The 18374-nt window shown below is 45.8% G+C and overlaps 1 protein-coding gene across 3 annotated transcripts in view; it reads left to right on the top strand.

Moving 5' to 3' along the window:
* The first annotated feature begins 876 nt into the window (after positions 1-876).
* The window catches only part of LOC136387808 (DLA class II histocompatibility antigen, DR-1 beta chain-like), a 93144-nt gene continuing 75646 nt past the window's right edge, over positions 877-18374 (top strand). For 2 of the 3 annotated variants that reach the window (XR_010748163.1, XM_066359854.1), the window contains exons 1-5: positions 877-1059; positions 7741-8010; positions 9707-9988; positions 10674-10784; positions 11227-11250. Coding sequence is in view for 2 of the 3 variants with exons in the window: in XM_066359854.1 (XP_066215951.1) it covers positions 960-1059; positions 7741-8010; positions 9707-9988; positions 10674-10784; positions 11227-11250 (787 nt within the window). In the remaining variant the exon portion in view is untranslated. Of the gene's footprint in view, positions 1060-7740; positions 8011-9706; positions 9989-10673; positions 10785-11226; positions 11251-12736; positions 13375-18374 lie in introns of those variants that run through there. The other variant, XM_066359853.1, reaches the window with a different exon arrangement.

The raw sequence follows: 18374 nt of genomic DNA, 5'->3' as shown, positions 1-18374 counted from the left end.
GGGAAATTCTTATCAATTATGTGTTTGAATCAGCTCTACATTTGCTTCTCTCTCTTTTCCTCTTCTCATGTGCCTATTATTCTTATACTGCTCTTTAGGATGAAGTCAGACAATTCTTGTAGAGCTCTCTCAGTTCTTTAAATTCACAAGTCTCTCTCCTCTTCTCTCTGGAGCATCTCTAGTTGCCTATTTGAGGTCACTGATTCTTTCTTCCATCTGGCTTGTTTGAGTCAGGTTAAATTATTGACCAATTTTCAGTTTCCTTCAGGCAGAAACATTACTTCCTGTAAAGAAGTACAGATTATCCACTTCACTCAATAGCTGTCAGTCTGCCACATCAGTTACCAGGGAGGCTGCTCCTTGAAGTGTCCACAGAACCACAGCCATTGTCAGTCCTGAGACACCTGAACCATCACAGCGACGTTAACTACGAGCTTAAGTCATTCCCCAGATGCACACACAAGGTCATGGTGTCATAGGGACACTATTGAGGTCCCCTAACTGGCCACCCTCTTCCCTCTGTCCCTTCAACTCCTAAACACACTCACACACACATGTGTCAGAACAGCTCTGTCAGCAGGTGTCAGGACTCGATACTCCTAAGAGGCTCCAACTTGGACACACATCACTGACCAGCACAGAACTGGCTTACAACAGGGGCCCAATAAAATGTTTCTGATGCAGCTGGATCCAACCTTTAAAGCACTGAAACAAAACAGTCTTTTTCATGCAGGAAATTCTAAGTTTCAGAAAAGGACTTTCATACCGAGTCTCTAACCAGCAACTGATGATGCTGTTTGTCTCTGACGTTGATTGGTTCTCAGCACCGGCATCCCCCAATCAAAGAACAAAGAAACAAGTTCCTTAGTTGGTATCATTTGGGATTTTGGTGAGGAAGGGTCATAATCTTCACGGAGGAAAACTCTCCTGCTCTCTGCACCCGTCCTCTCTGTTCCAGCATGGCGCGTCTGTGGTTCCCTGGAGGCTCCTGGGTGGCAGCTCTGATGGTGACAGTGACGATACTGAGCCCTCTCCTGGATGGGGCCAGGGACACACCACGTAAGTGCACCTCGGGGTGAGCTGTTGTGAGTGAGAGAAGGAAGGGATGAGCTTTGTCACTGTGTCCAGGCCATGTCCCTTAGAAATCTGTGACATTGTCTTCAGTGACCCCCTGTCTTCATCCTGTGGATCCCGATTCTTTCCACAGCAGAAGGAGCCTGGGTGCTCGCCCTACGAGAGCCGTGTCAGGGGTTCCCTGTGTAGAGAGGGTTTCCTCTCTGCTCTCCTCCAATAAACTTCTCCAGCCTCCTGTCCCATTCCCTCAAGGTCGTCAAGGGATTCAGAAATAATGATGTCAAAATAATTCCCTATTCTTTTATAATATTGAGTTATTCCATAAAAGGAGAAAGTTTCTTTGAAAATTTTGTAGGGAATCAAAAAGAATTAGAAAATCCTGTGTTATGGTCTCGACAACATCTGTGATGTGGTGTCTCTCCCTAATAAATGAGGATGTATCAAGGGGCCTCCCCACTGTCTCCCTTCCTCCCCCCCCTGAACCCAGTATCCATAAAGCCTCATACCTGTAACGGAGGTCCCCTGACAGACGCTGGGGTCAGTGCTCTCCATTCCTCCTGTGGAAAGTCCCCGGGGCTGAAGCAGAGACTCTCAGTACTTAGAGTGACCCCACAGACAAGCAGCATCTATGGGGTCAGTGTCTCTGATGCCTTAAAGAACTCAAAGTATCTCTGAACACCTGGCCAGGTTTGTGTTCCCTGTGAATCTATCTTAAATCTTTCTGTGCTATCAGATTCTCCTACATCACCCTTCTCGGGCCTGAGTCCACAAGTAGAGATTCAACCAGAAGAGATAAACTGTCTGATATTCTGTTTTAATAAGAAAAAAATATTAATAAAAAATGAAAAATAGTCTAATCTTATCAATTTTATATGTTCAAACTATGAACCGTGAACAGGACCCAGAGAGTGTGACGGTTGTTTACATCCCATGAGGCTGAAAGTCAAGGGAACTCGCCAGACTCCTGTAATTTTGGCCCCAAATGTCACAGGTCCATTCATTGTGCCCCCTGATTCCCTGAATTAACTGTTTCATTACCTCCACTTCCGGTTCCTCCCTATTCTCTCCTCAGCAGCGTCAGCACCATTCCTGGGATCCCACAGTTCCCCCAGGCCTCAGCACTAGACCAGATTGTAGACAGGATACAATGAAGTGATACTTTCCCTCTTTGCATTAATGGGAATGTTTCCTCCAAGTAATAAGAGGAGAGGGAATAAGTGTCTCTGATTTTCTCACAGGAAACAGAGGAATATAATGTGTCATCCAAACAAAGAGTCTAGGAGCTTAAGCCCCTTCTTGTTCCAGGATCCCCACAGTGATCAAGTCCCAGAATCCTGGGTGTGTTCACTTAGACCAGAGCTGTTTATCTGAGTGACTGTGTTATACTATGCTCTATTCCAAGCTCAGAGAATCTTATTTGAACATGATAGAAAGTTCCCTTTTCTCATGGAACTTAGCTAATGTAAGTGGAGAAATACAGTAACCCAATAAACATTTAAAAAAGAAAAATATTCAGAGAACAATAATTGCTCTTAAAAGAAAAAATATACCAGTGTCATAGGGCAGAGAGAACTAGATTCACCTGACTTCATTCGGGTGGTTGGGGACCTCTCCCTGAGAAGGGACACTGAGAGACATTTGAGACCTGAGTGATGAGAGAACCCACCTGTGAAGGAAACAAGGGACAGGTGTTCCAGGGAGAGGAGCAGGAAAGGACACAGTGTGGGGACGTGTTTGCATGTTTACGGGACAGAGAGGAGGCAGGAATGGCTGAAGCCCAGCGAGCCCGTTGGGCTGTGACCCTGACACAGGAAGAGGGTGGAGAGGACAGGAGAGGGTGCATGTTGGACCCTGACGGCCCGGGTGAGAAATCTGAATATTATCTGAAGAGATATGTGAACTGCTGGAGGGTTATAGGAAGAGTTCATTTTTCTTTATATTTAATAATAATTCTAGCCAGCATGTGGAGACTGGATGTCAGGGGTCACAGGTGGAGTCGGGGAGACCATTTAGGAGCAAGAAGAGTTCTCAGGGCAGGTGCACTTGGGGCTCATGTAGTGAAGGCTGGAGGAGACAGTGGGGAAGGGGGAGTGAATGGATGTGGGAGATACATTTGTATCTATTATTTGTATCTATACATTTGTATCTATGAATTAATTTGGGGAGGCATCAGAAAAAATCAAGCTTATCCCTAAGGATTTGTCTTCAGTGATCTGAATGAACATGGTGGCGCTGTGTGCTGTGATAGGGAAGACTGTGGAATAAAGTTATTTGAAGTGAGTGGTTAGGAGTAAGCATTTTGTTTCAATTTGAAATGATTCTGTGACGTTTATGTGGAGCTGTCAAGAGGTCAGTTGAATACAGGAGCCTGGAGTTCAGGGGCAGCCAGTGCTGGGGGTGTGCATGCTGGTGGCACTGACACTTGCACTGAGTGGAATTCCAGGACAGTGGAGGAGGTGCACAGGGACAGAGAGTGTGTGCAAATAATAAGATGGCAAGGGTCACACTCGGGGGGCCGTCGGCCAATGAGTCATTAAAGGGGGACTGAGAAGGTGGTGTTGAGAAAAACCAAGAGCATGTGACACATGGATGTGAAGGGGATAGATTTTTCCAGAAGGAGGGATTGTCCTGGTGTGGTGAGAACCACTAGAAAATGGGTTTGGTGGATGTGATGTTTGCAGTGAGAGTAAGGAACAAGATGGGCATGAGACAAGACCATCTGAGGAGAGAACAGGAGCTGGAGACGTGAGGGATGGATCTCAGGGACTCTTCTGAGCAGCTGACCTCAGGGAGAGACTGTGCTCTGGGTCAGGGGTCAGCTGGACCTAAAGTGTCGGAATGAACGAGCCCAAGAAGAAGCTGCAAGCACTTGAGAACCAGAGAGGCTCGGTCACCAGTAAGGAACCGCTGAGTGACCTTAAATGCAGAGGTGACAGGTTATGCAGAGAACCATTCATTATACAGCCAGCATTTATTAGTTACCCAGGACAGACCAGTCGTCCCACTAAGTAATGAGGATACGGTCAATACAAAACAATTCTGGTCTCCATCAGCATGAATGAAGAATTATAGCACTGTACAACTACTATGTACTAGGCTTATACATTTCAGTGTGCAGTTCTCAGAACTCTCCTATCTTATTGCAGCAATTAAAAATGTAATAATCTATGGAATCTAATTTAAAATGTTTAACTTACCTAGAGTTACAGTTAGTTGTAGAACCCAGAGGCTATGGTCTAAATCTCAGTATCTAGAAAGTCCCTCTCTACATCAGCATAATCTTTTCACATAGGTTCATGTGTAGTCTGTTATTATACATAAACTAATGTTTCCGTCCTTGTGTTCAAAATAATATTTACTGATCACATTAATTAAAGAAAATTACCAAATGATGATGAAGATATTATTGGCTTTAGATAGATGAAAATAAAAAGATCTGGTGAGCTTACATTCATAGGTGTTATAATAATTAAAATGCCCTGGTATTTATTGAGTACTTATTATACAATCAGCACTACAAAGAATCACTTTTTAATTTCACCCTTAACAGTATCCTGTGAGGAACTTACTATCACTAAATCTATTTTAGAGAGAAAGAAAAAGAATCAAAGATGTCACAAAATGACCAAAATGGAAGAGCTCGTTACAATGTAGACCTTCTAACTCTAGAGCTTGAGCTTCTAGGACTGGAGACAGCGGCTAGGTTGTGTCTTAATTAAGGGTAGAGTATCTGATGCTCACATGTGCCGGTGTGTCTTAGGGTTGGGGGCAGGGAGATGCAAGAGCTTCTAGTTCCAATATAGAAGAAATTCACATTCATTTGCATTTATAATTTGAAAAGTTCCATTTGAGCTCACACTAGTGCAGAATATAGTGGGCACATGAGGGAGAACACAAGAAGTATTAGCTACTCTCCTCTGTGTCAGATCTTGTCAGGGTGTGGCTACTGCTGCAAAAAAAACCCCCACAGGATGCCCGACTAAATCTGTATTTCAGAGAAACAACAATAATTTGACTGAAATCCAACTTTAACTGGACACCCTGTATTATTTTTTTCCATAGTGAGAAGCAGGGTAGCAGTCAGACAGATTACCGAATGCGAAGACTTGTATCCACCTGGCATGCCCCCCAGGGGGCGATGCTCTGCCCATCTGGGGCGTTGCTCCACTGTAACCAGAGCCATTCTAGTGCCTGAGGCAGAGGCCATGGAGCCATCCTCAGCGCCTGGGCCAACTTTGCTACAATGGAGTCTTGGCTGCAGGAGGGGAAGAGAGAGATAGAAAGAGGAGGGGGAAGGGTGGAGAAGCAGATGGGTGCTTCTCCTGTGTGTCATGGCCGGGAATTGAACCTGGGACTTCCACACGCCAAGTCGACACTCTACTGCTGAGCCAACTGGCCAGGGTTGGACACCCTGTATTTTTATTCAGTGTATTTGAAAACCTTAAGTTGGACAGTGAACAAGGACGGACAGTGCTAACCCTGCAGGCTACAGCAGCTTCACACATTTTCATTTTTCAATTTTCTCATTTGTCAAGAAGTTACTAGAGAATTTGTGAACAATAAGATAGACCTTGTCTTACCATAGTCCCCTGGTCTCTGCCATCACTTCTATATGAATGTCTCTACTCAGAGTCTGGGGACCTGCTCATTTTGGTGAACTGTCACATGAGAATTTCATCTTCCTAGTTTCTCCCCCTCTGAGGGGACCTGACTATAGAAATGAGAGTCCCACTCTGGCCGAGGCTGGTATGTTGATGCCGACTGGTCTTACTGGCAGAGGGAGACACAGTCAGACAGTGAGCTTGTTGGGACACTGAACAGGAATCAGACGGCTGTGCTGCAGTTTCCTCCTGTAGATAATAGGGGACCAGTGGCAGGGAAGGGAAGAGAGAAGACGATGTGAAGGATAAATTATCTGACTTGGTGATTGGTCAGCAAGGCCAAGAAACAGATCAACCTTGGTCCTTAACAACTTTATTTCACTGGAAAACGTCTGCACCCAGACCAGATTCCTAGGAAATACGAATTTCATATAGGACCGATATTTTCAATAGGTACATTATCAGTAGAACTATGTATGTAATTCTGAGCTAATGCATCATTCATAGTGGCTTTATCACCACCGTTGTTTCAGAATGTTCACACTAGTAGAGGTCACCCTGGGAGGGCCACCACCTCTGGAACATCTGGCAATATCTGAAGTCATTTTTGTTGTCACCCTGGGATTGTGAACTCCTAGGTAGAGAGACCAGTGATACTGAGTACAGCCTTCTGTGCACAGAACAGCCCACCTCCCCCAACCGCAAAGAGTTACCTAGTTCAAATGTCAGTAGTGTTGTGGTTGAGAACACTGCTTTCACCGGCTGTTCCTAAAATTCTAGACTCACACTTTGTACATACACTCACCTTCCAATTCAGTTCTTTCTGGTTTAGTTTTGCTTGCTTTATTACCAAAAAGAGAAATAAAATCAGTTGTACAAATTCACCACTTTCTTGTGGAATCCAATCAACTGAAATTAAAATCTTTATTTTTATTTTTTGCCTTTTGCAATGTTTTTCCAAGTTTCACGACTACTCATTCATCACATCTCTATAAGTTTTCAACAACCTGTCTTTTTAAGTCCCAATTATTTTTCAGTAAAGTGTCTCTAGTCTCTGCAGTAATTCTCCTCTCCACATTGATGACACCAGAAGCTTCCATTTATTCATCTCACTTTAACCACAGGCTTAGTCCTCTGGTTTTCTGAGCTTTCTGGATGTGGAAATGCAGAAAGGAGATGCAGCCCTGTTGGGATTGAGGTTTAATCTCCCTAAAACCCATCCATGGTCTCCTGTTACATTAGAATAAGGTCCCATCCTAACCCCCCCCCCCCAGGCTTTCAGCAGGGGCTCCACCTGACCTGTCCTGTCCCCTCCCCTCCCCTGTCACTGTCTGTGCCTCAGAGCACTGTTCCCTCTCCTGTCTGGAGGGCGTTCATGGTTCTCTCAGGCTTTTGCAGGTGGTGTTACCTTGACCTGAAATGTGCTTTTCTTTCCCCAAACACCCACCCACACACACCTTCCAGTTCACACCAACTCAGCCTTCTTGTCACCTTTTCAGTGTCACTCAGAGGTGGCTTCTTGGCCCTGAATGTAACTTAGATCACGTTATTCCTCTCTGTTCTGGACTCCACACTTCTCCTCTGACATCTCTCACTCCTGTATGAACTCTGTGTCCCTGGGCTGCGACAGTCACTGTCACTAGACTTTAAGCTCCAGGCAGAGGGGAGTCTGTTCTCCTTCTGTGGACGCCCAGGGCAGCAGGGCGGCAGGAGGTCCCACCAACCACGTGCTCACAGGAGGAGGAGGACGTGTTTAAGGAAAGGGGAAGAGGGGGGTGAGAGGAGGGAGGTGGATGCTTCTGGAAGGAGGTGAAAAGGAAGCAAATCTTCAGGAAATGGGAGTCCAGCCGCTCCACAGCGTAGCCGAGTGGATACCAGTGACTTAGGACCAGACTGGTCAACCCTGCCCGCCCGCCCCCCGCCGGACCCAAAAGAGAGGGGACCTCTGGGTGCGGGTAATCAGGGTCCCCGGGTCCTCCTGTCCCCTCTGACCTGAGCGCCCCGCACTGGGCGGGGTCGCCGTCTGTCTCTAACCAGTGTGACCTGATGGTTCCTGTCCCCACAGCACATTTCTTGGAGCAGGGTAAGTGTGAGTGTCATTTCTACAACGGGACACAGCGGGTGCGGTACCTGGAGAGACACATCTACAGCGGGCAGGAGTTCATGCGCTTCGACAGCGACGTGGGGGAGTACCGCGCGGTGACCGAGCTGGGGCGGCCGAGTGCCGAGAGCTGGAACCGGCAGAAGGAGTACCTGGAGCAGACGCGGGCCGCGGTGGACACGTTCTGCAGACACAACTACAAGGGAGCTGAGCTATTCCTGGTGCATCGGCAAAGTGAGCGCTGCGGGGGGCGGTGTGTGTGTGTAAGAGGGGTGGGGGAAGGGCCGAGGGGGGACAAGGGACCGGGAGGCCCTGCGAGGGTGGCTGTCGAGACACCGGTTCAGCGTGTGGCCCCGTCCTGCAGAGGGGACGTTTCCGGGCTATCGGGCTGGGGTGGAGGGTCGGGGAGCAGAGGTGACGGAGGTGACACGGGGGTGTGAGCAGAGTCACTTCTGTACCGGACAAACCCTCCTTACCTGGGACAGTCACGTGTTCCTGCACCGGTGTGTCCTCCACGAGAGGGCGGGGCTCCCGGCGCCTCTGCTCTTTCTGAGGCTCCTTCCAGGTCTCTCAGTTACTTACTGTTTTTCCACCTCAGTGTATATATTTTTACCTGGTTGAAGTGATTGTGAACAAGGTTTTAAAATTATAATTGTAACTTAACCCTCTCATATTACTATTGATATTTCTACAATGCTGGTGCTATTTAAGTAGTTACATGTCTTCCTATAGTTGTGACATTTTACTTCACATTTTGTTTTGTTAAATTTTTTTTCAATATTGCCAAATACTTGGTTGAAAATTAAGGTTTTTTTATTTTTAATTTATGCTTCTTTGATTCCTAAGATGCCTGAATATTTTCACATTGAGAATATTTAATTCACCATTTTCTTCAGCTCCTGGTTTGTGTTATGATTCTACTTTATTACTGTCCATGTTAACACTTTACACACCTTTAATGTAATGAAATTCATCACAAAGATGTCAGCAAGGATTTACCATGAATCTTGTTATTTTGTGGTAATGTAAACATGTTTTCCCCCAATTTCTCCTCCACTTCCTCTAAAATTGTATCTATTGAGCCTGGTCTCAGGCAGGAATAACACATATATATGAACCCCACACCCTGTTCTGAGCTCAGATGTCAGCTTAAAAAGGCAGATAATTATCAAATGATTACAATTGCAATAATACATATACTTCTTTTGAAAAGGGGACTGATTGATCCACTGAGAGTGATTATCAGTATCTCTAATGACTGACTCCCGGGCTCCTCCCCCTCTCCTTCAGGACTCAGCCTTTCTGGGCTCAGCTCTCAGAGTCAGGGACCCACCTGTCTTTCCTGCTGCCCAGGTGGGACCATGTCTGTGGGGTTCTCAAGTGTGGGTGTCACGACCCAGGATGTCGCACCCTGTGTCCCCATCTCTCCCACACTGCTTCTCAGTTTACCCACACTGCTTTGAGTTATATTTTCTCTACAAATGAACAATGATAATAGTAACTAGCTATAACATATTGCTGCTAAGTTCCAGCCATTGTTTTACATATTTAGACCCATTGATCCTCCCATATCCCTAAGAGGAAAGTTAGTATTATTACCCCCTTTATAGGTGAGAGAGCTGAGACACAGAGGAATGTAAACATTCTTCCAGGAGCAACCAGTAAGAGCAGAACTGGGATTTGAGTCCAGGAAGTGAATAAGTCAACAGTGAATAACTGTTCCAATATATAAAAAAGGCCCCCAAATCTAGTGAGCCCATGCTGTAGGGATAGATTCAAGCCTCAGAGCACTAACTCCCGCTGGGCCACAAGGCCAGCTCTGAGGGAGCTGCCCAAGGACAGAGCCTGGGACTGGAGACTGGAGGCCGACAGGGAGCCAACCAAGGAGCCTCCCTCTGTCTTCCTCACGTTCCCCCCCTTTCTCTCCCAGCTGCGCCCACAGTGACTGTGTATCCTGCAAAGACCGAGCGCCTGCAGCACCACAACCTCCTGGTCTGCTCTGTCCATGGCTTCTATCCAGGACACATTGAAGTCCGCTGGTTCCGCAATGGCCAGGAAGAGGAGGCTGGGGTCAGCTCCACAGGCCTGATCCAGAATGGAGACTGGACCTTCCAGATGCTGGTGATGCTGGAAACAGTGCCCCAGAGAGGAGAGGTCTACACCTGCCAAGTGCAGCACCCCAGCCTGACGAGCCCTGTCACCGTGGAATGGAGTGAGAAGCTTTCTGACCTCACCCGTGTCTCTCCCAGCACAGGGGACCTTGCTTCTCCCTGAGGGTGGGGTTCTCCCTCCCCACACCGTGTTCTCATTGGTTCATGTCCCTCCTTCAGCACAGGTCCTGGGGTAGTTCTGTGATAATTCTATAAACACCTCTACTTTCTGAGGAGACAGTTGTTCTCTGCAGGCAGAAGAGAGGCTGTCCCTGTTTTGAGCTTCCCCACGATGTCACAGGTCAAGGCCCCCCTGGCTCTGGACACCAGTCCCCTGTGTCAGGCTGGGTTGGTCCTTCCACACTGCTGCTCTGAGTTGTCCACTGTGATCTGAGAAGAGGCGCATCCTCTACAATGTGGGGACCTCCCGACATGAGGGGAGCAGTCCCTGCTCTGTGTCTATTAGCTCTGTCCCCCTGGACGAGGGCTCAACCTCATTGAGTCGCAGGCTCTACATCCGTCAGATCGTGAAGTAGTGGCCTGATGTCAGGGCTGTGATGTTTAAATGAGTTCAGTGCCTGAACGGTGTATCTACTCAGTGTGAGTTTTAGGTCTGTTTTCCAGAAATGGCCAATAGTTCTGGTTCCTTTAGGGAGCCTTCCTCCCCCGTTCTCAAAGTTCAGTCACGGGGTCTCATATAGAGATGCTGAATTTCGGTTAAAATCACCAAATTGTTTCTTCTCTCAGGGGCACAGTCTGAGTCTGCACAGAGCAAGATGCTGAGTGGAGTCGGGGGCTTCGTGCTGGGCCTGCTCTTCCTGGGGGCGGGGCTGTGCGTCTACTTCAGGGGTCAGAAAGGTAAGGTGCCTGCTGGCAGCTGAGGATCCCCACAGACTCTATGGGAAAGAAATGACTTGGCTCATTAATTCTGTGTATATCTGACCCTGTATAAAGCCCTTCTTTTCCTGGTCGATCTCAAATTTCCTGGAATTCCAGAAATAATAATTCATGGTGCTTATGGTTGAAACATAAGGAATTATGGCCTGAAGAGGAAGAGAAGGGTTAACATGCAGGAGACTTGGGTCACAACCCTGGAGTAAATGAGGAGCAGACACTGGATGTGTGTGAGGGGAGCTTCACAGGTCACTGCTCTCAGTGTCTGCTCCCCTGTCCTCTCTGGTGTCGGGTGAGGTGGGTTGTGGGGTAGAGAAATCTCAGGTGTTCTGCGGCTGGTGATGATGTGTTTGGGGACAGATTCACCTTCCTATCTTTGAGTGTGTGTCTTCCTTCTCTTTCCCAGGACACTCTGGACTTCATCCAACAGGTAACGTTCTTTAATCCTGTTTTAGAGATACAGTCCCTAGCACAGGATGTGGAGGTGACAGGACAGGGACAGAATAATGGGAGGACTCTGGCTGTGACTTGTTGTCTTAGTAGAGCCCAAGCTCTACGTTGATCAGGCGTCCCTGATTCGACTTCCCCGTGCAGTGGGACCCTCCTGCTTATTCGCAAGGCTGGCAGCCTCTTTGAGACTACTCTTGAGGTGGCTATGAGGTTGCTACTGTTAAGTGCCACCAGAGGAAAGATAGGACTGACACACAAGTTAGTTACAATAATCACACAGGCAATTTATTACTCACAAATCCTTTTGGTGAGTTTGGGTATAGCTTAAGGAGACCCCGTCCAGGTGCTCCTCTTCGCTGGCTTTTGTCAGAGCTCAGAGTGGTGTGGAGACAGTCCACATCAACATTAGAGTCTGGGGGACTATCACAGCAGGGGCCCCTCAGCTTTAGTATCTTTTCTGGCCAACACCTTTTAACAGGTGTCAATCTATAGGATTATCACCTCAACCTACCTTCTAACAGGTGCCAGTCTAAAGCAGGTGTAGACAACGTTTTTATTCCTACCGCCTACTCTTTTGTCTCTGTTAGTAGTAAGATTTTCTAACCGCCCACCTGTTCCACAGAAATGGTGATTTATAAAGTAGGGAAGTAACTTTACTTTATAAAATTTATAAAGCAGAGTTACAGCAAGTTAAAGCATATAATAATAATTACTTACCAAGTACTTTATGTCAGATTTTTGCTAAGTTTGGCAGAATAAATCTTTAAAAACAACTTACTATACTTAAATCTATCTTTTTATTTATACTTTGGTTGCTCCGCTACTGCCCACCAGGAAAGCTGGAGCGCCCCCTAGTGGGCGGTAGCTACCAGGTTGACCACCACTGGTCTACAGGATTATCACCTCAAACCACCTTTCTGGGAGTTCCTCGCAGGGAATTTTCTCTTATGTTTATCTACTGAAATCTTTACATCAAAACACTTTTTAAGATGTTCTTATTCACATTAACTTACAAAGTTAATGTAAATAACACCAAGCCACTTTTTATCTATGTATAAACTTCACACACATACTGACTGGGCCCTGCTTATAAGTCACAGTCTGTTTATCACATTATAGAATTATGGCATGAAGCCACTATATTAATTCCTATCCAAATGGCATAACTTTATTTAATTTTAATAATTATTTTGAATATCATTTTAATTACTTTTATATATCTTCCATATTTTTATATTGTTATATATTTAATTACTGTAACCTTATATTACTATAACACGTGTGGTCAGGCGTGTGCAGTAAGCCTCTTCTCACCACTTAGGACAGGCCCTCTCTACAGGAGCTTTGGCTCCGGGTGACATAGGAGCATTTCTGTCCTGACTTCAGAGCTGTGACAGGAGGCGGTGGGGGGTGGGGGCAAAGCTGGGTGTGGCTGGGACTGGACACAGCGTCCCCTCTGTCTGCAGGGCTCCTGAGCTGACGTGACCATGCTGACACGGAGGATAAAGAGCCCCTGTCCCAGCGTCATTGCAGCATGAGGTTTCCTGCTCGGCTCTTATTCCACAGAGAGCGCTTCCTCGGGCTCTGGTTTGTCCCCGGTCAGTGACCCTGCAGAACACGTCCTCCGTGACGGCCTCCTCAGCCTGCACTTGACCCAGAAGTCCCCATGCTGATAGCAGTACCTTATCTCATGCCTGCCCTGGTCCCTGTGTAGTCACCCTACCATCTCCTGTGCCCCTAGGTCCACCTTCTGCCCACATTTCTTTATAAATTTTTCTCAATGAAATATGGAGTCAAAGTTGTCTGCTTCACACAGCTTCCAGGACAGGAATTAGAAAGAAGAGAGAAAGAGGGTGTCATCACTGTACAAGGATACTGTTCACTTACACGCCTGCATTGTGGCCACAGGGGAATTGGAAGGTGTCCTTGTTTCCCTCCGGGCTTTTTCCTGATGTTTCTGGATTCTGTATCCAGGCCTGGCTCCCTGAGCTGGGAGGAGCCTGAAGTGAACCAGACATGGTGTCTCCTACGTCTTTGTTTCTCATACACAGACACATGGTTCCTCTTCCCGTGGGGACTGAAAAGGGACAGCTACCATAGGAAATACAGATCACATGTAAAAATGTGGTGCCTTCACCATTTTTGTACCATGTTCCTTTGTCTCTTTTTCCCTGATTAAAAAAAAAGAAATTATCTTAACCTTCATACTTCTTGAAGTCCCCTTTTATAGACTAATGGGGCCTCAATACTTCCGTCTTTCTGTGTCTCAGATACAAGTCAGTGCTGGGCTGACTCTTTGCCTTGAGATGTTCCTTTCCCCACTTATATTTTTGAGTCATGAGGACAAAAATGCAACTTTAGTGGAAAGGTGGATTTCTGGCACCCTCCAGGTTGTGTGACAACCTCAGTGTCTGTCACAGGACAATCCTGGATGGCTCTCACCTTAGCATCAGTCAGAGACAGTGCTGGGAAAGAAGGGAATGTGTGAATCCCTGATGTGCAGCAAACAGTGAGAGACTCTGCACTGGAGGAAAGAATGAGAATCCTGCTGGGAACAGTCTCCTAATGTGTTTGGAAGAAACTACAAGAGTGTTTGCACAACATGTGATATTTTAAAATATAAAGTAGAGGAGAATAGAAACAGAGCAGTACACATTCTCTCTTCCTCCCTCTTTCTCCTTATATGTGTAAATGGAAACAAAAAAGAATTTTAATGAATGGTTACCTATGTTTCAAAATAAGGGTTGAGGGTGACAAAAAAAACCTCGATAGACATATATAATTTAATAGTTTTGTCTTGAGAATTCTATAAGTATTTTATATAATAGGAAATTTAACCAAATGCTTTAAAACACAATGCATAAAAACTGAAAATAAAATAACAATAGAAGTAAACCTTGGAAAACATATAATAAAAAATAAGCAACTCTCTGGTTGGTTCAGTGGAAGAGCGTTGGACAGGCGTGTGGAAGTCCCGGGTTCCACTCCCGGCCAGGGCACACAGGAGAAGTGACCATATGCTTCTCCTCCCCTCCTCCTCCTCTCTCTCTCTCTCTCTCTCTCTCTCTCTTCCCTTCCTGCTGCCATGGCCAAATGGTTTGAGCAAGTTGACCCTGGATGCTGAGGATGGCTTCATGGCCTCACCTCATCACTAAAATAACTCGGTTGCTGATCTACGAGCAATGCCCCAGATGGGCAGAGCCTCACCACATAGGGGGCCTGCAGGTGGATGCTGATCTGGGCACATGCAGGATTCGGTCTCTGTACCCTTCATGTCACTTAATTAAAATAAAAAATGTAAATATGACAAAATATATATAATGAAAAATAAGCAAGAATAGTAAATCAAAACTCTTGCATAGAACACTGAAACTCTAATTGTAAATCGGTATGTAGTTCTTCGTCCACAGACTGTAACAACACACAGAGCTGATGGGCTTCAGGGAAAGACAACTCACATGATTAGAAGACGGTGGGTTCTGCTCTCGGGTTTCATCTGAATGGTCAGTTTCAGTGTGAATCTAAAATCTAAAGCGTAGATAATTGATTCAGAAGTTTATTTCAGAGGAATAGTCATTTGAACACACGTTCCTGTTACAGAAAACTATTTAATGTTTAAGCAAATTTGAAGATTATTTCAGGCATTTTTTCCCTTCTTTTTCTAAGTGAGAGGAGGGGAGACAAGGACAGACTCTCACGTGTGCTCGGACCAGGATCCATCCGGCCAGCCCTGTTTGGGACCGAGGGTCTGTGCACAGGGGTCATGCTGCAATTGAGCCATTTGAAGCTCTGAACGTGGAAGCTCCATGGAGACATTCTCAACACCTGTGGCCGATGTGTGCTAACCAGTCGAAACATGGCAGCAGTAGCTGAAGAGAGAGAGACAGAGAGGAATCGAACAGGGAATCAAACCCGGGACATGCACGTGCCTGGCCAACGTTCTACCACTGAGCCAACGGCCAGGGCTTATTTCATGCATATTTTAACTATATTATGTATTAGCTGTGAGAAATAGGTTATTGTCGTGTAGAAATTTTAAAAACTGATAACAACATTTGCAATAAGCATGCAGTTGGAGATAAATTCTGATTCAATCCAGGGTGGCACTTTCCTCTCGTTTTATTCTCTAAGAGGAAGGAGTGAGAGCTGTGCTGTGAAATTATACGGCAGAATTACAGTGTACGGTATGACTATTTTAATGAAGGTGGTTTCTGCCACCAAAAGAAAATTCAACCTCATCCTCATTATTTTTCTATAACTTACTATCTGACACAGAAGACAGACCTCAGATGGGACATCTCCAGAGTCGGTCAATTCCTCGGGCCAGTGTCCTTAGCAGGGAACCCGGGACTCGGTGTCCCCTACCTCTGTTAAGCACGTCAGCTCACCTGAGACGGTAGGAGGAGGTCTGAAGCAGCTTTAGGCTTCATCTTGTCTCACAACAACCTCCAAAGATGTAAAAAGAGACTATTTCCTCTTCTGTGCTTTTTTTTTTTTTTTTTTTTTTTTTTTTTTTTTTTTTGTATTTTTCTGAAACTGGAAACGGGGAGAGACAGTCAGACAGACTCCCGCATGCACCCGACCGGGATCCACCCGGCACACCTACCAGGGGGCGATGCTCTGCCCACCAGGAGGCGATGCTCTGCCTATCCAGGGCATCGCTATGTTGCGACCAGAGCCACTCTAGCGCCTGAGGCAGAGGCCACAGAGCCATCCCCAGTGCCCGGGCCATCTCTGCTCCAATGGAGCCTTGGCTGCAGGAGGGGAAGAGAGAGACAGAGAGGAAGGAGAGGGGGAGAGGTGGAGAAGCAGATGGGAGCTTCCTCTGTGTGCCCTGGCTGGGAATCGAACCCGGGACTTCTGTACGCCAGGCCGACGTTCTACCACTGAGCCAACCTGCCAGGGCCTCTTCAGTGCTTTTATAAGGAACAGCCACACTTCCCAGTGCCCCTCCAGTGCACCTGCTACCCTCACGTGAAGAGGACCCTAGGGTGACAGCGCTGGACCCAGACAACCCAGGACTCACCCTGCAGGGTGGTGGGCTCTCCTGCTGTACACGGAAGGAAAGGAGCAAAATTATATATATATATATAATTATATATAGATATATATAGATATATATATATCTCATATATAATTTTTTTTGAAAAGAAAGAAATAGTAGATGGGGTAGAGAAGACTAATGTAGGGTACAGAAACTATTGTTTCTGGCACCATTGGATTGTATACATTTTTAATGACTTCTTCATACTAGATGATACATTCATTATGAGCAGCATCAGTTCAAGATATGAGCATTTTGTTAAATTTAACATTGAGTATTAAATGTCAGCCACACACCTACGTGCAAAATACAAATAAGCTACCAAGATTTTTAATTAGTATTTAGAGCTTATTAGGCTGATAATATTACGTGGAAAAATATATTTTTCATGAAAAACTTTGAAAAAAGACACATGAAAAATGTATGGCTTTATAAGATTCTGAATCCTCTTATATTGTTTTTTTTAAATAAATTTTTATTAATGTTAATGGGGTGACAGCAATAAATCACGGTACATATATTCAAAGAAAACATGTCCAGGTTATCTTGTCATTCAATTACGTTGCATACCCAACATCCAGAGTACGATTTTCCTCCGTCACCCTCTATCTAGTTTTCTTTGTGCCCCTCCCCCTCCCCCTTCCCCTCTCCCTCCTTCCCTCGCATGTCCTCCCTCCTCCCACCCCTGGTAACCACCACACTCTTGTCCATGTCACTAAGTCTCATTTTTATGTCCAACCAATGTATGGAATCATGTAGTTCTTGGTTTTTCTGATTTACTTATTTCACTCCATATAATGTTATCAAGATCCCACCATTTTGTTGTAAATGATCCATGTCATCATTTCTTATGGCTGAGTAGTATTCCATAGTGTATATGTGCCACATCTTCTTTATCCCGTCTTCTATTGAAGGGCTTTTTGGTTGTTTCCATGTCTTGGCCACTGTGAACAATGCTGCAATGAACATGGGGCTGCATGTGTCTTTATGTATCAATGTTTCTGAGTTTTGGGGGTATATACCCAGTAGAGGGATTGCTGGGTCATAAGGTAGTTCTATTTTCAGTTTTTTGAGGAACCACCATACTTTCTTCCATAATGATTGTACTACTTTACAGTCCCACCAACAGTGAATGAGGGTTCCTTTTCTCCACAGCCTCTCCAACACTTGCTATTACCTGTCTTGTTGATAATAGCTAATCTAACAGGTGAGAGGTGGTATCTCATTGTAGTTTTGATTTGCATTTCTCTAATAACTAATGAAGGTGAGCATCTTTTCATATATCTGTTGGCCATTTGTCCCTGCAGCTTAGATGGTTTTTCGGAAGGCAGCCTGTACTTGGTTTTACCTTTTGACCTAATTTGCTCTTCTGTGCCTATTTATTGTTAAATTCAATCTATTGTCATTTAGGGCAATTACTGATGCACGAGTGTTTCCTGTAGCCATTTTATGATCTGTGTTCTGGTAGCTCTGTGTCTACTTTGGTATTTCTCCTTTATTTTCTGACAGTTGCTTTTGTTTTCTGATATTCCTTATTTATTTCCTCTATATCTTCTTTTTTCAGCTACGTATTTTAGTTGTGTGTGTGTGTGTGTGTGTGTGTGTGTGTGTAGGTGGTTACTATTAAGTCGTTGAGAAAAAGTTTCATGAGTATAAGTGTCCTCCCATTAATCTGTACCTGTCCTGTCACCTCTACATCCTGTGCTAGGGACTATGTCTCTAAAGGACGATTAAAAAGTGTTACCCGGCCCTGGCCGGTTGGCTCAGTGGTAGAGCATCGGCCTGGTGTGCAGGATTCTCAGGTTCGATTCACGGCCAGGGCACACTGGAGAAGCACCCCTCTGCTTCTCCACCCCTCTCCCTCTCCTTCCTCTCTGTCTCTCTCTTCCCCTCCTGCAGCCAAGGCTCCATTGGAGCGGAGTTGGCCCTGGCACTGAGGATGGCTCCATGGCCTCTGCCTCAGGTGCTAGAATGGCTCTAGTCACAACGGAGCAATGCCCCAAATGGGCAGAGCATCACCCCCTTGAGGGCATGCCGGGTGGATCCCAGTCGGGTGCATG

Source organism: Saccopteryx leptura, chromosome 1 (assembly GCF_036850995.1).
Source record: "Saccopteryx leptura isolate mSacLep1 chromosome 1, mSacLep1_pri_phased_curated, whole genome shotgun sequence".
Classification (NCBI taxonomy): Eukaryota; Metazoa; Chordata; class Mammalia; order Chiroptera; family Emballonuridae; genus Saccopteryx; species Saccopteryx leptura.
Note: the sequence above shows the minus strand (reverse complement) of the source record. Positions and strands in the feature narration are given on the sequence as shown.